Genomic DNA, 23,233 nt, shown 5'->3' on the forward strand with positions numbered 1-23,233 from the left:
AATGATACCTTCAAAATCATATAAAATTAACAGAATTAATATTATCTGCAGTCATTCTGGGAAGGACTAGAACTGATGGAGGACTTCAGGCATGCAAATACTAAATTACAAATTGAAGCATTTGCATGAATAGTAATATGCCTGCAATTCAGCAATCAATGTACATAGCTATTACAGTATCATACAGGAAAACAGGGAGGCTGAGGGACTTGTAGGAGAGAGTGTTGTTCTTGGGATTTTATTTGGGTTTTTTTTCTTGGTAAGAAAGTCATGTTCCTTAAGAAGAAAGACTACTGTTGCCTTTGCTTAGTTGTTTTGACAGTTCTTACAATTTCTCTCAGTCATATATGTTCAAATGTTTACACTTCAAAAGTTTGTACACAATGCCTGTCAAAGTGAGATATATGACAGTTGTAATGGAAACCTGTAATTTCTCAAACCCCCACATTGCTCCAGTACCACTGCTTATTAGGGAAGTACATGCAATGAGGAAAATAAGAAGCCAGAGATCCTTCCACAGTTTCATCGCTGTCACTTAAGCACTCTCAAGGTCAACTTTAGTCCAAAGCAAAAATCTTACTGCCCTACCAATGACATTTAACATCATCCTATTAAATAAAATGCACACAGAGAAAACAGCATCATTAGAGCGTAACCTTTCGCTAAGCTGCCCTGATTTAATCTCTAAAAAGCAATAATTCATTAGTCACTAGAAATTTTATCACAAGTACATATTGTAATACAATTTAAGTGCAATTTTACAGTGCAATTGTCTTAACAAACAAGGCACAATTCCTTACTATCATTCCAACACTTCCAACAATGCAAGGTAGCATTTCTTCCTGTAAATTTTTGCCTTTAAAGACTTCCAAATGGCTTAAGCAAGTTAGGGGGTGGCACACAAATCATTATTTTTAGGGCAAAGAGTTTTTCATGAAAGTGACATAGAGCACGTTTCGAAGATTATTTTAGCATTATCAGTCTGCTTTTATAGTTATCAATCTGATTTTACAGGAACACTCTTACTATACAAAAGCACCCTGCCAAATGGACTTCTTTTTCTGAGAGATTTTACTTACGCAACTCTTAGAGTCTCTAGTCGCCAAAGGGAACGAGCATGAATTGACACAGCACCACCTTCATAATGGACAGTTCTGAAAACCAAGCAAAGGCACAGACTAAATGCTCAGCTGTCTTGGAAGAATTCATCATATTCGTTTGTTCATTTAACTGCATCTCATAATTATTGCAACTGTCAGATTCAAAGGTTATCAGATTCAAAACCAGCTCTTATCAATTAAGAGCTTCAGACTTAGTTACTCAAATTTTGTTTGTCTTTAGCATCCATTATTGTGATATTCACAACAACAAGATTTATACAGTGTTTGCTCAGACCTCTTTCTTAGTGTTTTAAGGATAGAGAATCCAGGAAAAAAAAAATTCAAAAAAATCAATAGCCTGAATTACAGTATTTCTAGATTCTAACAAAAAACAAATATCAAATTATGATAAAGATTTGTGGTCACTGCATACATCTCACAAGACAGGTAATTTTTTCTCAGAACTTATACTATTAAAATAACCATGCAACTTATTACATTGAATTATGAAAATTCACTTATTTGGCACTGTATTTTATTATCATAGCACCTGAAGTTTCACAACCACACTGATACCCTCTTAACACATCTCAGATGTTAACAGCTTTCTATTTCCAAATTTGAATATGTAAAGACTCCTCTAGTTCCTGCATATATCCAGAAATCTAAGTGCTTCTAAAAAACAGTCAATTAAGCCTAAAAAAAGGTTGGTTTTTTTTTTCTCCATTATTCTACACACAGATAAGTGACCTATATTGGATCCAAGAAATTATTTATATTTATGGCCACCAAAAGCCCCGAGTAGATAACCTGGCTTCTTTTCAAAGTAAACACTGAGAATGTGGTGAGTATTAAGCACTGTCACTCTAGATTTAGGCAGCCATTCTTTGGACTGCTTCCTGCCTGCACCTTTATTTCTGCCCTAAGACACTGCCAGAATTTAAAAACTTAGGCCTTTCCTTTGGGAAAATGAATAAAGGAGTCACTTATGCAAAGGGGTGCTGTCACTACGCTTATCAGATCAAGTATGTCAGGGAACACTGCCAAAGAATGACCTAGTTGCATAGATCCTGGAAGAGCTTATGAATTGAGTAAATGTTGTGATCTTCAGCCAAGATCAGGCACTGCCAAAAATAGCCAGAGGCATAACTTTAGGGGATATTAATATTGAAATCGTAGGCATTTCCCATTGTTTGTTAGAAACAATTTTTTGAGGACCACAAGTTTGGAATCAGGTACTTAGTACCTACTAGGCTTTAGCTTCCAAAGTCCTCCTGTGGATATCATACAGAGGAACTGCATGCTTAGCACAGAGGAAAACCCAGCATTGAAAGAGATGGTTCAAAACCAAAAGAAACAGTGAGTTAGAATATAATTCTCAGTACTGTTAACAATAGATGAAACTACAGATGTGCTAAAATTCATCTTGGAATATGCTAAAAAGTATTGCCATGGTTTAATCCCAGCCAGCAACTAAGCAGCACTCAGCTGCTCTCTCACTCCCCCCCCCCAACCCAGTGGAATGGGGAGGAGAATTGAAAAGTAGTAAAACTTGGGGGTTGAGATAAGAACATATTAATAACTGAAGTAAAATTAAATACTATAATAATAATAGTAGTAGTAATGAAAAGGAAGATAACAAAAAAAAAAAAAAAGAGAGAGAGAGAAAAAAAAAAAACCAAACAAGAGAAGACAAGCGATGCACAATACAATTGCTCACCACTCCCTGACCGATGCCCAAGCAGCGATCCGCTCCTCCTGGCCAACTCCCCCCAGTTTATATACTGAGCATGATGTCCTATGGTATGGAATATCCCTGTGGCTAGTTCGGGTCAGCTGTCCTGGCCATGCTCCCTCCCAGCTTCTTATGCACCTCCTTGCTGGCAGAGCATGAGGAACTGAAAAATCCTTAACTTCAGATAAGCGCTGCTTAGCAACAACTAAAACATCAGCATGTTATCAACATTATTCTCACACTAAATCCAAAACATACTGTACCAGCTACTAAGAAGAAAATTAACTCTATCCCAGCTGAGATCAGGACAAGTATTAAGGAAATAAACACTCCCAGACATTGCAAAAGAATGAAGACAAATTATACAGGGAAAAAAAAGGGTAAAAATATATTTTTTTATATAATAGATATTATTCTATATCTATATAAAATAAATATTCCGCACTACAATTACAGAACCACTCACACTGAATATTCATGACCCATGTATAAACAGAAACTCTGGCACATGCTCCATGTACCAAAAAGAAGTTATAGGTACATATATAAATGTGCAAAATCCTCCCCTTGTCCTTATATCCTGTATTTTCTCCACGTATTATCTTAGTCATTTGTTGCAATGGTTGTGGTGCTAGGAGCAGCTGAGAGGTATTAGTAAGTCTTTCCTATCTCTCTCACAGAAGGGAATGAAATTCAATCTTAGTTTTTTTATTGAAATTGACCTTCATTAGTACAGTAAAATGCAAATGATAAACAATCTTGCATTCAGCTACTTCTCTGTTCAGACACTGTCTCTTCTCTTCAGGCATTTGTTCAAATTTTTGTTCTGCAACTAATAGACTGGGTTTATGTTGTAACATCTAAACAATAACAGATCAAATGTCCCCCTGGTTGGTTGGGTGGGGGGTGGGTTGTTTGTTTAGGGGGGTGGGGGAATGTTTGGGGGCTTTTTTTAAAGTCAAAACATTCTGATTACATCCTGGCTTATTTCAGTATGAACCTCACTGACAAAAATGCATTTGGAGCTCTTGCACTTGCATAATACAAAATTTAACAATTTTATTCAGCAGTTTTCAAGTCATTAAATATATGAGAAATCAGGTCAAAGCAAAAGCTTAAATTAATCAGAATATTTCATTTTTAAATTGGTACCTTGTTACTTTTCAGGGATGCAGTTCTTTCTCACGGTGGAAACCCGGAAGCTGTCACCAGTTTCTCAGTCTGAGTACACTTTTGAAGGTAGCTTTGGATTACACGTAGCAGTTGGGTCAGTGTAATTTTAAACACATAAAAAACCCTCCCATTGTGAACTTAAAAGAATGGCTTCTAATGGGTGAAGTAGTTTTCTTTTATGTGACTGTCCATCCATTATTTCCTTTTTCTGTTCTTTCAAAGGGGAGCTATCACTCTTGGAATGGTCATGTAAGATGAGAAAATTATAGAAAGAAAGAAATCCTAAATAAAAACGTTCAATTTGTTTACCAAAGGACATAAAAAGATCCTGGGATTGTCTCTTATTTCCATATGAATGAATGGATACAGTAGCAACAGAGGGACTGAAGGCATAAAGACAGTGATAGCACTTTAGGGACAAAAGTCAAAAAGGCAGCAGCAAACCCTCAGGAAAAGAGTAAGAGACAGCAGTCCGGAGGGGGACTGAGAAAGAGCTGGGGTCTGGAGGGCTAGGGATCAAGGATCCCAACAGGGAAGCAAAAGAAGCAGCCCAGAGACTGGGGTCACGGATGGAGCAGCAAGACTTTTGTATGGGCAGGAAAAAAGGTTATGTGCTATAAAAAACCAAGGTTGCACAAAGCACTGGAATAGGGTCTAAGCTCTTGTGTCTTTAGCTAGATATTGTCTTCTCTACAGAAAAGATGGCAAAGAAAAGGTGGCTTTGAATAAAAGATATCTCATCTTCTTTGAAAGTTAAGTCTCTTTGCCTTTACCATAAGAGTATGCATAATAACCATTGTCCCAGAGCAACTGAATAAATTCATAACTCAAACCATTTCACATGTTTTTATTCTAAGAAATCTAAAGTTCATTTTTAACTCCTTTTGTGGAAATAAATGTAGTAAACTGCTCTGAGATTGCTCTCACCAGCTTCCTTAGTACTTGCTCTATATAAAAAAGTTATTTGATAGGATGCACCTCATTTCTTTTTATATATTCTTGACAACAGTTCAGTGCTGAAAAAGAAGTATGACTCATAACATTTTAATCCTTCCTGAAACTCACACTGGTAAACCATATCAGATACTGGTATTACTAGGTCAATGAAACATTGCTTTTAATGACGTATGAATAACCCACAAAAATTCTCTGACTATCAAAGAGTTACTACAGATTTACATTGATAGGATGGAAGAAATAAAATTTTGAGTTGTGAGGTGCACAGAAGATGCACATTACTTCCCAAACAGTAGAGAAAACCTGCGCATTACAAAACCTTATTATGAAATTATAAGTAATGTAAATGCATGAGGAAATTACAAAAAGCAGCAGAAAAAGAGAGGACAAGAGCTATGATGAGTGTTAGTCTTCGCCTAGAAAGCTTGGGATACATTATACCTTCTGAGCCATGCCCATAACACTACTTCTTGATGGTTTTTTTCCTATTCTTTCCAAAGCACTTTATCTGCATATTTTACACGTATAGAATAAGGCTATTAACCACTTTTATTTCAGACGAAAATACCTTTAAGGAATTCAGAACCTTTGAGAATTTCCAGTTCATCTTTACTGTAAACCTTAATCTAGTTAATTACTTGGTGCATGAAGTCATTTTTCGTCTGACCTATGCCCGTAAATTCATTTACAACATCACCCTTTCCCTGACTCTGTCCTTAATCTCTCGAATTCCCCTTCACACAAGGAGTTGATGAGAGCTGGAACTTGCCGCCGGGTGTCTGTCCCGGCCCCAGGGCGGTGATTCCAGCACCACGGACAGCGCTGCGCCCGCCCCGCGCCCCCATCCCTCCCTTCCCGCCTCATTCCTTCCCAGCGCCCTCCTCCAGTCTTCCCAGGTGGGATGCAGAGGCAAAGCGAGGGAAAACACACAAAAAAAAAAAAAAAAAAAAAAAAGGCAGCTTGATGTCTGAATCTCTCGTCTCCAATTACGCTAATAGATTAATCACACAGGTTTAAAATAGACTACCACATATCAAACCCCCGGTGGAATCATTACTGAATTCATATTCTTATTAAGGTATTGTTGAGCGGAGAGAGGGCAATCATTGCAGTGAAATTCACTGACTACAAAGGGCATTAAATGAGGTTAAAATAAATTACGTTAAATGACAGTGTTTCAATACTGCTGAAGTAGTCTTGGTTCAAGAACCCCTAAATTCTATAGCAAGGAAATAATGGAGTAAAACTCAGTAACTTGGAATGAATCGGGGCGCCATAAACCTGGCATAAATAACATAACACAGGTACACCTGGATTACACACAAATTAATAAATCCCAATAAGATGTCACAGTTCAAGTTAAAGAAATTGTTCCACTTCCTTCAATGACAGGCAAGGCTGATCTGGTTTTAATTTGAAAAATCAGTCACTAAAGAGCTCCATGGATTTTTTCAAATTAATTGATAGAAGTACAACTGTTACTATTCAAGGCTTGTGCGTTGTTTTGGGCGTGGGGGAAAAGTTATTGATTTATGCTGGGTGAAAACTTTCTGAGTTCACATTTCAGCCATAAACAATCCTTCACACGCACCAGATCCCAGGCTTTCTAGGCTACAGCAGTCCTCACTAGTTCATAATACCACATCAAAGAGTGCATTTTACCTGTCGGAAGAGAATGGCATGGAAAGGAAAGTGAAAAGGAGCTGCAATTGGCTAAGTCACATTGATTTTGACTTTCACCACCTTAAAACCCTGTCTATCCATTTCTGAGACTAACACAAAATGTTCAAAATAATTCACAAAAGCCTTAACGTAATATGTTTAACCCAAAGAAACTCTCAAAGGCAGGAATGACAAAACGGCTTCTGCAGTGGGGCTACACATACACATTCCCTCACGAAGGCCTATTCTGACTGGGCGGTTTGAGGAATTGGAGCCTGGTCCACCTCAGGTGATACTTTGCAAAAGCCAGGAGCACTTTGCTCTGGTAATTTCTTTCTTTAATGATATATTTCTGAAGGGTCCAAATTGCACTGCAGTCATCACTTTAAAATACATATTGCAAATCAAAATGCACATTATTTGTAATGGGAACATTCATGGCCCCCTACTACACTGGGAACTATGAATACTCACAGCCCTACCCCTGTGTGGACTTTAAGTTCTAAAATAATACAAATGATGGTGGTATAATAAAGAGCAAGCATCACAACCCAATCAAAAAAAAAAAAAAAAAACAAACCCCAAATAATTTTGATTACATACTTCCACTGCTATCTGCCACTAGTTTTTGGGTACTTCTAAGGAAACAAAAAACAAAAAACAAAAACAAAAACAAAAACAACAACAAAAAAAAAACCAAACAAACAAACAAAAAAAAACCCCAAAACAAACACCCACCAAAACTCTACAGTCATACGAAGTCCTGTATTAATAACCAGCTAACATTTTTACAGGAAAATAAAATGACATGCATAATACAACAACGTGAAAAATGTAAAATAATTTCTCTTAAATGAAGAGTAAAGTTTCAGTTGTTATGGGGGAAAAAAATCAGCTTGTTTATTACAATACTTTTAAAGTCTTTGCTACACAACCTGAATTTATTATGAAAATTTCTTGCAAAATTTTTTAATTGGAAGAGTGAAACAATGGTAAACAATTTCACAGAAGCACTTCGATGTATACCTACTCTAAATGCCAACTTCCACCATAATTAGAATAAATTTATTCATTCCTTCGATATTATAAATTCACAACTGAAGACTCAAGACTATAATTACCAAAAAAGGATTTAAAAAAAAAAAAAAAAAAGTGTCACAATTTCAACAGGAAAAGATGCCAAATGAAAGCAAAGACCATTTCAAGGTACTTGTAATACAAACAGTGATTTAAATCTTCTGCTGGACAATTGTATACAAATCCCCACCCAAAAAAGAAGTATTAAAAATGATTAACAAATTTCTTATGTATGAAACAGGAGGAAAAGATTGGGAAAAGAGACTATGCAATCCTTTATTTCAAGATAAAAATACATAAATCAAGGAAACCCTTCTGGGCCTGTCTCATTCCCATACACACATCTGACAGACTGCTTCTATCAGCTCACACGGTGGGAGCCAGGCCACAAAACACGCGGGCAGAGAGTGGAGGAAAAGGAGTCAAGATAAATAGAGACTCCCAGCTACCGTGCTGCTGCAGAAGTTTCCCCTGGCTTTGAAGATAAATAGAATCAAAGTAACCACCAGAACTCCAAGCTGATTATACTATGCCTTCTCTTGTATATCTATACCTGTATTTTTTAATCTACCTGGAAATGCTTCTGAAATTTGAATTGAGCAGCTACAGAAACAACACTGCAAATTTAGGTCTACCTTGCTATAGATAACTAAGGCATTTTAAATAATAAAAACACAGTTTAAGGATTCTATGCACAAGGCTTTAAACACTGTCCTTAAACCAGCAACATACCTAACTGGAATGTGCATTAGATTATATTTAATTCAACCAAATTGCACATACTTTACCATCTGCCTGTTCCTTTTTTGTTCTTTATCTGGGTCAGAGTAAGTGAAAACTACCAGGGTCATGCCCACTCTGCCTGTGGTGTTTTAAAAACAATACCACTACTTTTTTCTAGTGTGATATCAAGTAAACCAACATATTACCACAAACATCTCTATTTGCACTGCTTCCAACTGGAATGCTTTTTAATGACAAAGCAAACTAAGTCTAGCAACTTCAGGGAGAATCTACTTGAAATTGCTTCCCAAGGAAAAGTACGTTTCTGAGTGGATAGGAGACCCCCAGCCTAGAGACTTCTGTGTGGTGAATAAGCCACTACACTTCTTAAAACTTGCTTCTAAGGTTTGTGATTCCAAGTGGATCTTATGGGGGCGCAATATTTTGGGCAATAAAATCCTATTTTACTATTTTTCTTGAGTTACTACTTCAAGAATCTGTTTAAATCAGTTCTCTGATCTCTCTCTCACTACACAAACAGTCAAAGTAGTCTTAAACTACTTATAGTTCAGAGATGTAATCTTTGAATAATGTCTCACTGGTGTTACATCAAGAGTCAAGTATCACTACATAAAAGGCAGCATTACCAGAGAGAACGCAAGATTTCTCAGCAGTTTTGACCAAATTCAGCTGGATAGCAGCAGCAAACCACTTCTCCCAGCTACCCTCTTCACTGAGAATTTAAATGCACCAAGACACAGCAGCCTTGGCAATAAGTAGCCCAGCCACTTTGCCTCTGTGCTTACCGCCGTCGTATGCCTGCAACCTGAAAAGAGGTTGTAGCCAGGCGGGTACTGGTCTCTTCTATCAAGTAACTAGGGATAGGACGAAAGGAAATGGCCTCAAGTTGAGCCAGAGGAGGTTTACATTGGATATTAGAAAAAAACTTCTTTACTGAAAGGGTTGTCAGGCATTGGAACAGGCTGCCCAGGGAAGTGGTGGACTCACCATCCCTGGAGGTGTTCAAAAAACACGTAGACGTGGCACTTCAGGACATGGTTTAGTGGGCATGGTGGTGTTGGGTTGACAGTTGGACTCGACGACCTTAAAGGTCTTTTCCAACCTAAATAATTCTATGATTCTATGACCTCTTGCTGCTAGGGCAGAAAGTCTGTACCGCTGAGACAACACACCACCGCTGCCTGTGGGAGGGAGGAGGCAAGGGAGGAGCCGCTGGCCTACCAGCCTGCAGCTCCCTGACAGCTCCCCTCTCCTTCCAGAATTGAGGTGGCCATGGCCAGAAGACGGTACAGAGTGGGCTGTGCATGCAGGAACCAATGCTATGGCCATCCATTACTGGCCAAAGGAGCTTTCTGGATCTCAGTTCTTTGGAGGAAGGGAACAAAATCATCCTCCTGAGCAGCATCTCAGCTTGGGCAAACACTCCGTTTGCCTGTGTCAAAAGCTGGCCCTCAACATTGCTCTTTTTCCACTGCTCATTGTGCAATTGCATCTCGCCACTCAATACCAAAGTCCCTCTTCCAAAAATACAATGATTCCACCCTACCTTCTAGTGATCACGGTAGCACAATTTAAGGACCACATGGAGGGACACACAAGCTCAACAATTAAGCAAGGAAACACAGTATACATTCAGAAAAAATGGTGAGACATGGAAGAGAATTTTATAAGCTTTTTATATGACTATTTCTGTCACTATACTAGGCTTCTTCCAGTGCAGGTTGCAATGACCTTGCCTCGGAGGAAGCTTTTTTAGGTAGTGTAATCATGAAAACAGTATCTGCACTGTCACTGTATCGCAGATCTCCACTGTGCTAAATGCTGTTCCACAAAAGTAGAAACAGCTTGAGAAAGTGTGTTTTATTTTGGACTTCTGGTAATCTTTGGAACATTTTTATACTCAAATTTATGTAACTGTATCAATGCTCTAAGAATAGAGAAAAACAGCGGTTATTTTTAGAAACTGCCTAGGAGGATCCTTCACATCCAAACAATTTATTCATTCCCAGGATTAGATACCAGGTGACATTACAGAATAAAACTGTTATTTTAGGACTGTCTGATCTTTTATTTATTTGAAAACGCATAAAGAGGAGGCCTTTGCAGAAAAATGAAAAATGAGACAGAAGAATTAGTTAGTCACAACAGAGATGGAACTTCTCAGTGTTCCTTCACGCTGCCATTCTGCAGAGCAGAGCTGCTCTTCAGGCATATGCTGGAACAAAACAAACCAAGCACAACCACAATAATCTATCACCAGGCCATTTCAAAAGGCAATGAAAGGATAATATGGAATTATTATACTCCAAATATATCATACTTTACCATGCCTTATATACAGAAGTTATGGAACTTAAATTAAAATGAAAGATAAGTAATTTATCTTAAAATTTCCTACCTGCCAAAATTACCTGTATTTTTTAATATAATTCTACCAGCAGTTAAATACCATCCATCAAAATAAGGTATGCATACATATTGAAAACTGAAAGGAGCCACAAATTATCCTTTTAGATATTATTTTGAATAGGCAAGAGTCCGAATTAGAGAGAGAAGCATAGAGGTTGTAAGCAATAACTAAATTTACTAATAATTTAAGAAGGGAAAGTGTGGGGCACAGAATGATTATACCTAACTCCATAAAATTACAAGTAATCACAGATTATATTCTAGGTTTATTAGTAAAAATCATGAAAAATATTTCAGAAAAGCAATAGATGAACTTCAGAAAAGGGGAAAATGAAAAAAATTAAATTTATTTTTATTCTGTTTGTTTATTAAAGAAAGCTCCTGAACAACAAGAAAATTTCAGAAGATCAGGTCTGGTTTTTATGAAGCACTGAGAAGCAATGTTTCTCAATACTGCTATCAGGAAATATAAAGACAAAGACATAGGTACTATTTGCTGTCAACTAGCTCTGCTTCTTTTGGGGCACTAGACGGATAGGGGGAAAGGTGGACACTGTAGAAAGAAGCATAACGGTCTGGTCTGTTTATGGCACTGGTCTGCAGCTTAAGAAATGAACTCTATTCTTCCTGTGTTATAGGATGCAAAGATGCATCATGTGAATGCACAAGGAGATCAAATGAATTTTTTCTTAACTTTCAACTTTGCACTCCTTTATTGCAGTTTATATATCATGTTAGTCTTGTTGAAGAGACAGATTGTTACTGTGTTCTTAAGCATTAAGGTTCATTACTGAAGTGCTTGATCATCCTATAAATCTGCAATTACACTGCAACCAGAATTTTTAAAAGGAATTTTGCAGGATTTAGACTGAAGTAAGAGCAAACACTACAGGATCCTATTTATTTATCATCTTATCTTTTCATCACTTTCAGGGTGAGGATAATAACAACAGCAATAAACTCCAAGCTGTAATGGATCTATCGCATAGTAACTAAAATTAAAACATGTACTGATCACATTTTAAGTCTCAGCATTTTGAAATATTTTCTGTGTTCAAAAACTATTGCCTTGTATAAAAATGAGAAATAGTGAGGAAGCGTTGGTTAGCAGCTGTATAAGAAAACTCTGAAGTTTTTATCATTAATATTTAAAAATTCATAGAAGATTTTTTGCTATATTTTATAAGACCTTCCCATGTCTTGTTCTTATGTTTACAAATAAGAATAAAATAGAATAAAAAAATACATTTCTATTTGCAAACCAAGAAGACTCATTTGGAAATGAATGAATAGCACTTTCTTTGTCATGGAAATGAAGCTACCCAATAAGCTGCATTAAACAAACTGTTCCAAAATCAACATTATCATTAAGCAATCTTCAGGCTGAAGGTAGGAATAAACCATATGACACTGCCCTACTGAAAAGAAGCTTAAGGTATAATTTATTAGAGCAAATAAAAAAGACCTTGATTCACCCATGTAATCACTCCACTGAGACACGCCACTTTCAGTGCCAGTCTTCTCACTATTTGGATTTATTAGTTAACAGAGAGAGACACATACCAAGCTGTCATCACTTCTCTACTTCCATTCTATGATTCTTTTAGTCCACAAATTAACCATAAATTAAGTTCTAGTCTACCATGACAGGTACACCTGAGATCAATACCCAGATTAGTAGTCTCGGAGGACTGGGCAGTAATCTTAACATACTCTGTCCTGCAGAATTTTTTGTGATTACAGAAAAAAAACCAGCAGTAAAGAAACCAACACATTCCATTCACAGTGCTTTTAAGTCAGTAAAGATGAGAATAAGTTATCAAAAATCACTATTGCTTTTACACCCGCTAAGTGAAATCAGACTTGAACAATACCAAAAAGAAAATGCAAGAGGCTCATGTCCAAAGTTGATCTCAACAATATTCCTTCTTATGAGTAATACATCTCATCACAATATCCTTCAAAAATCTGTACTATCAGTGACACTTAATATTGATTCAGCAACATTCGTTATTATTCCATTATATGCTGGAAACCTACCTTCTTTGTTCTTCTCCATGTTCACCCGAAGGGACTGTCAAACATTCATCCATGTGACCATGCAATAACCTCAGAACATCCCCTCCGATCAGATATCCTTGAATAAAGGGAGAAAATCAAGTGCATTTGTCTGAACATAGCAACACGCAAAACTATAGTTCAAACTATAATAAATATTATCAGTTTTATTTCATTATTTTCTGTTGGTATTTTATGTTAGTTTAAAGAGTCAGAAGGAGAGGAAGATATCTCGTACCCTGGGGAGCCAGATGAACATTGCCAAGTGAGAAAAGCTCCAAGTCAGCAAGTAGGAAAGGGTGGATCAGGAAGAAGAGAGCCACAGACAGGGGATTCAACAGAGTTAGTGCAACTCAGAAAAAGACGGATCCAACGGAAACAAGGAAGCAAATACTTCCCTCCCAGATTACAACAGAAAAAGTGGGACACTCTTCCATTTTACCTACACACTTTTGGATTTCATTTAAGTTACGGATTCCAGTTTATACACTAACAGAACAAAGATTGATTTAGTAAGTTAGTTAGTTAACTTTAAAATCCTTTTTGGTGTCTTTGGAAGTTTTCTGTGAGAAAAACTTCTGGGAAGATCCACTCTAATCTCTGCTTGATTTAAGATTCCTAACCTACAATCGCCGTTTATTTGGACGCCAAAGGGAAACTCCTATACCGCCTATACCTCCACTGCACATGCAGGTTCAAAGCCAAACATTTGGCTCTGCAGTGTACAGGTACAGATATGTGTGTTCACAAACTAAGGCACAGAGCATACATGTAGCATCACAACATTTGAAGAGTCAGGACATCACAGCCAGAAGCTGAAAATAAGGCCATAATTCTAATCAGTAAAAATATTAACAAAATAGATGCTTTTTCATCAGAGTTGTGACATTAAAAAGAAATATAATTTTATGTTATCCTACAAATACTGTATTATAATCTAGTAACTGAAGAATACGAAGACTTAGTAGATTTTAAGTGCAATTCAATGGTAATTTTTCAGTCTGACAAGCTAATTGTAAACACTTGTTTGTTTCCCAAACTCAGCTTCCCTTCTTGCTAGAACTAGTGAATATCAAATTTTGCATTTGAGAAGGATGGGGTAACAAAATTCCTTGGGTTTAGTGTTATAACAAAAAGATTTTTTAAAAAAAATATTATTGGAATAATAGACTATAAGACAGATCTCTACAGGGAAATGGTGTTGAAGACCCAACAGTCACACTGCACACATTTCACAGATTTATTTTGAAGCTACAGGAAATCTTTTTCCTGACTATATATCAGGGAATATTTCAGGATATATTTTTTAAACGTTTGAAATCGGTATCAAATTAGTATTTATGTGGACAATTTTAGCACTAAATTTTTAAATTTTTGATTTTGACACATAGGGGTATGTCCAGGTAACAGTAGTTACACATCTTAATTTTTACATGGACCTGCGTCAATATAATTCTGAAGATGTTCTGCCCCGAGTAGCTTCTTTGGTTTTCTTCTTGTTTTGTTTTGTTTTTAAAGTGCCCCCCATCCACTTCACAGTACAGAATTAGCAGAATTACTTATCAGAGTCTAAAGCTCTGTTTTGACTTAAACAATAAACTGATCTCTGCATAAGCCAGTTTTGCAGAAATTCATGTAAAAAGAAATCATTTTCTTTAACTACCTCCAATATCCTAGTTCATTTTACGGACTATTTATCCATTATTTTCGATTCAACATGATTTCATTTAACTGAAGTGTTTCACTTATTAATCTATTTTTAATGGGAAGTTTTGATTAAGAGAGAGTATTGTAGTGTAGTTACTCCTATACATTAGTGTTTTGTTTATGAAGATGACAAAGCATTTTGCAGATTTTGCAGAGCTAACAAAATTAGCTTTATTTTCCTCTTCCCCCTTTTTGAGGTAATTTTCTCCAGTTTGGCAACAGTTTTACTGAGGCATATAAAGTAAGGTCTTACACACTAAGTGTCAGATTCACCCTCCCTTCACAAGACAACTTTGAGTACCGGAACATTTGCCGGTTTTACTAGAATAAGGCCTTTGCTCTAATTCTTTCTGACACCAGCCAGCTGATCTTCTCTAGAAAAGATACTGCTTAACAAAGATAATGTCTATACCTGAGAAAAGTGAAAATGGAAAGGCATAGCAGCAAAGAACAAGCAAATACACAGGGAAATGCACAGCTGCTAAAATCTTATTACATCATTTTCACATGATTTCCTGTGGGTATAAGTGCATAACACGACACTATACTCTATCATTGTGGACTTCTGCTTTGCAGACAGCCAGGCAGGTCTCACTAGTGAGGTTCACCGACCAGAGAGATGTGGCACAGCACAAATCTGGGTCTCAGCTAATAAACTGTACTGGGATTATTAACATGAATGCCACGCCAGTGCTGCCAGCCGTGGGAAGACAAGGAGAATGGAGTTTATAGGAAGGAGCAACAGGTTGGAGAGGAGAAGATTTTCTCCTCTCATCAACAGCAAGGTTTTTTCCATAAAGTTTAGGACACTGTTAAGCAATGTGCTAGCATTTTTTTAATAACGGACTGCACTAGAAACCATGTCAGAGAATCTGAATGTGCAGAACGATTCTCATAGTCTAAAACCACAGTGAATATATAGAAAGGTGTTGGCAATGCTGTCCCTGAAATGTAATGAGCAAAGCTGCCAAGAGCATTCCACAACTGTGTTTTAAAATATGCCATATGAAAAGAACTGACATGAAATTTCAGTGTATTGCCTTTTCAAAAAATAGTACCCAAAAATCCCAGGGAGTAAGAAAGAAAGGACCTGCAGCTTTAACCTTCTTATGGTTCTATTACAAAACAATTATCCTGTAGGAGACTAGAAATCATTAGGCTTTACATTGTGACAGACTTTTCAGAAGAAGACGGCTGTTTTTTGATTCTCTGTGGAACCAGCACGGTGTAAATTCAGGGATCCTTGTCCTTTCATGTCAGAAGTTGCATTAAAAAAAAACCCCTTCCTCATTCCTAAATAAAATAAATAAATTTTGGAAGTTGTTCTAGCCTGTCTCTTCCTGCCTTTCCCTTCCTTTTGTTTTTCTTCCCAACCATATGCTCCCCACAAAACCATTCCCAGTCTTAACTCCTAGGATTTTACATCCTGCTTCCAGTCCTCTTGCTCATTGTTTTACTCAGTCTCAGGAACATGTAACCAGGACTGCATACATCAGAACGATCTGAGATAACATTTTAAACCAGGACCAAAAGCCATTTAAAAAAAAATAAAAATGTTACGAATGTTATCATACCTTTAGCAAAATGAATGAGCTGTTCAGTATTTAGAAAAAATTCTGCAGAAAACAATCAGTGTCACTTTCAGTATAACTTTCCCTCTGTTTTCAGAACATCTGTATATTTATTTATTGGATTGAATGTTTACATAAGAGAACCCCCCTCCCACACTTGGCAGAATAATTTGATTTTTCAGATATTTCGTTTACAATCAGTCTTTCAATAATTAAAATTGAGTCAATCTTACCTTGGGCAACTTCACTTCCTGAACTGATTGGTGCTACGCTCCAGAGTGTCTGCTGGAAGGCTGCATCAACATGTAAGCTACCATTGCCATAAGAGAGATGCTACAACCAGGAAAGAGAGGCGCTTTTATTTGGGGTTAATTAAAAAACTCATTACAGGATACAATAATGGTATCAAACATTCTCTTGTTTCTTTCATACAGAAATTGTTCCTGTTGACTGTATAAGTAACCACAAAGTCAGACCTGGGTACTCTTCAAGGGACATGAGAAATAAAGCTAGAATAATAACAGCATATTTGCCTCCATAAATGGCACAGAATGGTCAGCTGTTTGGGGTCTTAGACCATAGCAAACACTCTGAAGAACTGATTATTAAATGCTGCGGGGTTCTTACACTGGTGTTCTTCCTTCTGTACGCAATGGCATTTTCCAGAAAGTTTGTATATTGGGATGAGACATTAATCTGTATTTCAAATGTAACTCACCACTTATTTCTTGTGGGCCACTGGCTTCCTAAAATTGCCATCAGAGCAAAGTAATCAAGTAATTTACCTTGTAAGGCACTTAAGGGAGTTCCCAAAATATATTCTTGCACTAAGTTTTCATGATCCAAGCGAATCTGAAACAATCTTTCCCTGAAAGGCTTGCTTCCTACCTAAGCATTCAATGGATGCTCTTCTTTTACTGTGTTACTCCCTAATTTCTGCCAATGTTGCAAGTCTTTACAGCGAGCGCCACAGGTGCTTTCTCTTCTCCGAATTCTTTGTGTATGTGTGTGTGTTCCAACTAGTTCAGTGACATTATTGTCTCAGAAATTCTAATCTCAAGGCATATTAAATATCACATCCATGCAAAATCCTTTGTCCCACACTGTCAGTCAGTTCCATTGATACACCGTTTGTGCCAAACAACATAATCTTATAGAAGATTATGGAACCAAGTGTTCTACAAAAAAGCAGCTGCTTTGAAGTATACTGTTTATCCGACCAGGTAATATTTTTTTCAAGTGCGCTAAGGTTTAGACGCTTTTATCAAAACTTTATTTTAAACTACTGGACTGTGTTTATACAGTAGTTTTGGTCTCTGTTTCTGTACGTTGTGACCAAGATTAACAACTTCTAGGTAAAATTACTAAATTATTAACCATGCAAAAGACAAAAACGGCAACAGAGGTCAGAAGGGGGTAGCTTCCCAATGACATGTGCAGAGTTCTTCTGTCTTCCTGCCTGCACATCTTCTAGCTGTACAGCAGTACAAGAAATAGCACATCAGCTCATTTAGAAGGCTCCCATAACAGCTGATGACATACAAAGTGGGAGATTTCCCATGTTTCCACTGCACCAGAGTCCTTCAGCACATGTAATGGAGGATGTTCACTGAACAAACCAGCACTTCACCTCTTACTTTCCCCTTACTGCAATTACATAACTCAGTCAATGGCAGACCAGGCTGAGAGATTACAATCCCCAGCACACCTCCAGTCCCATCCCTGCCCTGTGGGCCTTAACTTCATTCGGTTTCCTCTGAGATCACTACACAGATTCCAGTCAGGGACAATGAGCAATTCAACCAGTGAAGCAGGAATATTACTTTTTGAGGAAAACACATCATTCAGGGTAGGCAAAAGAGAAAGAGGATAACTCCTCTGTCATTTAGATCCTGCCATCAATGTAGCACTTCTTGTAACTGTGTCCTTTGTACATGTTAATGAACTTATTTTCACACACAATGGTATCAACTGAATTAGTGTTCCATTTTATAGATAGGACACTGAACAAAAATACATTGCTGACATCTCTCTTCAGAGTACCTGTTATTTTTATCCATTCATTTGACTCCAGTTGCAGCTCTGATTATAACCCAGGTGTCTCAAGCTGAGTCACCAGAGAATTATACCTTTAAAAACTATGGCTTAAATGACCTAATACAACACATGACCACCACAGCAGAGAAGTCGGGAGTGTATCTCTGCAATTCTCTGCTTTCCTTCACTTCCCTAGGTTGCTTGCTGCATCCTTCAATTTACAATTGAAGGCAGGGGTCCTGACATTTACAATTCCATAAGCTATGATGTTCATCCCCTGGAACTATACATAGCAAACAATAAAACAAACCTTTGACCTGTCAATGGATATTCAAGGATTGAATTATGTCAAATGTATAGAAAAAATCCCAACAGATTAGAGATGCCAGTCTTAATCATGGCATTGCCTAACCTTTCAGTGCTATACTTTACAATCTCCATGTTGTTTTAAAGCAATCTGCTGCCTGTTTATAACTTATTTGGAGCTTATCTGCTTGGGTTTGTACTTTCAGCACAATAAAACTATCAAAATGAACCAAATTCCATAATGCCATGTCCAGGATGTGGACATGACCCTCACACTGATGTTGAACATCCTCCATACCTACTAGACAGATCTTTGCTAGCTGGCATAACAGAGTATCTGGCAGAAGTAGCAGGTTGCCATTTTTGACAAGGACCACATGCGTAGCACACGTCTTTCAGGTATACAGTAACAACATTTGCAAAGTAGAAATATGTTGGGTCCAGGAATCCTGCTATCTATTCTAATCCTGGTATGGGTTTTCACCATTACAGGCAAGTCCTTCAGCCTTTTATCTCACCCAGATAATACCTTCTCTCTGCTGGCATCCAGGCTCAACCAAAAAGCTAGATTTGTCTTCCCTATTACTAGACTAATAATCTCTTAACCAGCATTTAACCTGCCATAGGTTTTTTATTACTTTTCAGAATTTAATTATGGTATTTTAGGAATACAGGTTAACACTACAGTCTACAAGCAGCTTCTCAAGGATAAACTCTAAGACTCAAATCTCTCAGAATACTAGAGGTTTCTCAACTGAACTTACCATCATGTTATAAACTCTGTACTGCTCTGCAGAAAAGTAACACAATCACATCTCTGTTCCTAGGTCTTCAAGAACACAGTGTATTCAAGCTCACTGGAGAGTTTAGGAATCAGATGATAATCTCCACAAGAACCCTTCAGCAGTGATTGCAGCAGCATAGTTGCATTTACAATAGCTCTAAATAACTAGATGATGTATTTTAAATTTCACAGTCAGTCTGCATGAAACTTTGTGTTCTCTAAAATGTGTGTGTGTGCAAAGTGAAAAACAGAGAAAGGAGAACTTTTGCTTCAGGCTTTCTCTCGGCTAAGGTGTGTCAATACTGACATCTCATCTAGCAGGATCTATTTCTATCTGCACTTTACATTATGATCTCTCTGCCTTCAATCTCAGGCCGTTCCAAATAGTGAGAATAGCAAAAGAAAAATAATAAAGTTTATTTTCTAGTACATTTTGAGAAATGTGTGCAAGGCAGAGCAGCTCCCAGAATGCTTAAGTACTGCACACAACAACAGCATCAACCACACTGCTTCAAAAGCTAGTACCAGCTGGCGCAGAGATGGAGGCTACAGACATGATCCAATTCAATCTATTTCTCTTTTGGTACCTGAAGACTGACAGCCCTTGCTATTTCCCCTAACTGTCTTAAAATTACTACAATGATCAGGACAGAGAAGCAGTTTCAAACCATTTAGGTACCTATCCTCAGTGACCCAAGAACTCTGAGATGTTCCAATTCTTGGAATTCCCACGGCAGGTACACAAGTGAGAACACATGCATCAGAATGAGGGGGAGCACTTCATACGCTTCTCTACTTTTCCTTAGTCAGTCTGAGACCAGACAAAGCAAAACTGGAAGATGTCCGCACTGGAGGTATTTCTATCTTGGGAAAGAAATCAAAAAGTACGTACATGTATCTATAACTAGAAAAACCAAACAACCACACTATACTCCCTTCCTTTTTTTTTTTTTTTTTTTTTTAATTAGGAAGGGAAAAACATTTTGCATCAAAAAAATGATGAATTAGCAAGCTTCAGCAAAAATCCAAAAGTTAAACTAGATGCACTGTCTCTAGAACCAAAAGATAACCACCACTTGTTATCTCCCTACTTATCAGGTGTCATTTCTATTAAAATTTAATACCTGAGTCAGTGAAAAAGTATTTTGTGACACTGAGTATTATATTGACACTGTCAAAATAAATGAAAATATTCAGTCACAAGGAAGGGAGATACTGGAAAGAGCTAGAAGGAATAACTGCATCTGTGTAAAGTTTTTGTATCATTAGTTTTTTGTGTTTATATCTAAAAGTGGAAATACATTTATATTCATTGAAACATCTATGAAATCTTTCAAAAAGTTTGAATAAATATGGGTAAACTTCCACTGCAGAACAAAAAATTATTATCTAAGTTTTGACCCAAAGTAGGCAAAGCCCAGGAAATGTCAGATGGATTTAAAGATCTACAAAATCCTGGTTTCTTTGCATTTCTCTGAAGTGGTTTAAACAGTTGGCCAGCAAATCCACAAGCAAACAGAAGTTTTCCATTGATAAAGAAAGAATTGTCAACACTATACTAACCAATTCCAGCCCCTCCATTCAGCATAAATGTACCATCAGCAAAAGGAAAGTAGTAGCTAAAACCCACAGATACACAGAAATTACCATTACAATTCAGCCATCGAGAATCATCTAGTCCACTATCACATAACTGACAGCAGGTAATTGCAGATGCATGGCAGGAAAGCATAAGGATCCCACAGAGGGTAGATGGGGGTAGTCTGCATTCTCCCTCTTTGTATTAGCTTTCCTTCTGTGCTATAACCATGAAAAGCCTGAAGCACATCAGCTACTATGCTTCCAAATGATTCTCATTTAATATGATTAGACACAAGAGCTTTCGTTAACAAAATATTAATTGTACAGAAGCAAGCATCAAAAGTTAGGAAATGTCAAACAAAGTAGCCTGTGGAAAAAGAATGGCTTCTGGTGAATGCATCATATTACAGTCTTCAATGGCATGATCCTGTACAATTTTTTCCATAAGTGCTGCCTCATTGCATATACAGGATAAAGGACCTCACTTCATGAACAGCTGCTCAGTGCTTTGTTTTCTCCTCAATCTTCAGTCTGCAGCCTCCTGCTTTATTCAATATAGTCAATTCTTTAAAGCTTTGAAAAGAGAATTATTAATTTCCTCAAAGGCTTTTCTCTTGCTACCAACAATTACAGCATTTCACAAAACACAACAAATATTAATGAATTCATTTTTTCTCAAAACCACAAAGGAGTAGCATTATAGCCCATTTTCCAATGGGGAGTGGAGGTACATAGATTACATTAAGAAATTTTCATTAATCTAGGATGCCCCAATTGAGGTGACAAGGACCTGTTTAATTCCGACTATAGACTGCATTATATGCAGTTTTAATGTTCAAGGCACATCACCCATTCACCTCAGTTGCAGGTGTCAAGACTTAGCAACTCTGGGACCTCAACCTCTAGCAGAAGGAAGAGACCTCAGAGCCACAGGTCAGGTAAGGAATATTCCTGGTAAGGGATGAAGAGTTAGTGACCTCTTGAAAGCAAGTCTGGTATAAAAGATCTGCGCAGCAAATTCCACAGCAGAGTCTGGTACAAAATCTAATTCTCCAGGAAAATATAACTAAGCATCATACCACCAATCCTCCACCTGCAATTCCTAGCTTGAAATTTCATCTTCAAAGTTGCTTCATTCCACAGCCTCTCTGCTACTCAGCCCTGACATATCCATCAAACTTTTATCAGCACTGAGATAGCATTCGGTAAAAAGCCAGTGTGACTGTATATTTAAGAAATTTCATAAAAATATATGTGCCATAATTTTTGCATTTTCTAATGCCTATGTTTTTTCAAAATTTAAGAAAACTATTTTTTGTGGTATAATTTATATGTAATCTTCCTATATTAAGAAAAAAAAAGGCAAAAACCTGCCACAGTTACAGTAGGTGGCATCGCACTGACACCCACATGAACCACAGGTAGAGAAAGAAATTTTAAAACCATTTTTTAGACATCTGCCACCTAAACTGACAGAAAATCACAGACAGGAGTAGGCTGTCAGCATACCACAGGTGACTGCTGTGCCTTAATACAGGGGGTTTCCTAGATAGCTGCCAATAGCAGTTATCTAGCCTAATTGCTCCAGGCCTCCCCCACTGTCTTTTCCTCTCCAAATCTTTATCCCAGTCCCATATCTCTCACTTAGCCAATCCAGTTTCCCAACTCAGTTACAGCCTACCTTATCAGAATTAGGACCTCCTCCTGCTTCAGAAGGTTCTCTTCAGACCTACAAAGCCTCAGCATGGCCTTTTGGCTTTTTTCTTGCTCAAACTCTTCCTTCCCATGTCAGCCAGCATTAGACTTCTTTCCAGAAACTCACCACAACTCCTGCCCCTCAATTCTCTTCTCATTTCTTGGCCCTAGACTTTCCTCTCTCTGGATCTTTGGTTCTCCCCAGCCAGCCCACTCCTTCTCTACAGATCTCCCTTCTCATCCTTCATTCCCAGTCCCACTCCACTGGTTCTTCTAGCAGCTCCCCCTGCCAAAAGGGCACAGGTTTTCTGCCCCAAATTTCTAACACAACTTTAACCGGCAGGTGCCCACTCCTCTCTTATCACCAGCTTTTTGTCCCAGATGCTTTGTTAGTCCCTTACTGCCTGCCTGCCTTCAGCTGCCAACCAGCCAGTCATCAAGTCCCACTCAATTTCCCTCCTTCCCACTTCAGTCCCAGGCTCCTGTCCCTGCTACATCACCTGCCTTTTGTTCCTTCTGCTTTCTCACGGCTTCCTCCTCCACATACCTTAAATGACAGCAGATCACCGGCAGCACATAAAACACTGAGTTCTCAGCTGTCAGTACAGTGCCTGACTTCATCTCCACCTTGAGCCAC

The 23,233-nt window shown here is 37.7% G+C and overlaps 1 protein-coding gene across 9 annotated transcripts in view; it reads right to left on the reverse strand.

Moving 5' to 3' along the window:
• RYR2 (ryanodine receptor 2) overlaps positions 1–23,233 on the reverse strand; it is a 456,533-nt gene that overhangs the window by 251,667 nt on the left and 181,633 nt on the right. For all 9 annotated transcript variants that reach the window (XM_030034940.1, XM_041128385.1, XM_041128384.1 and 6 more), the window contains 3 exons: positions 16,427–16,526; positions 12,898–12,994; positions 1,080–1,154 (listed from right to left, as the gene is read on the reverse strand). In XM_030034940.1, coding sequence (XP_029890800.1) covers positions 1,080–1,154; positions 12,898–12,994; positions 16,427–16,526 — 272 coding nt within the window. The remainder of the gene's footprint in view (positions 1–1,079; positions 1,155–12,897; positions 12,995–16,426; positions 16,527–23,233) is intronic.

Source organism: Aquila chrysaetos, chromosome 13 (assembly GCF_900496995.4).
Source record: "Aquila chrysaetos chrysaetos chromosome 13, bAquChr1.4, whole genome shotgun sequence".
Taxonomy (NCBI): domain Eukaryota; kingdom Metazoa; phylum Chordata; class Aves; order Accipitriformes; family Accipitridae; genus Aquila; species Aquila chrysaetos.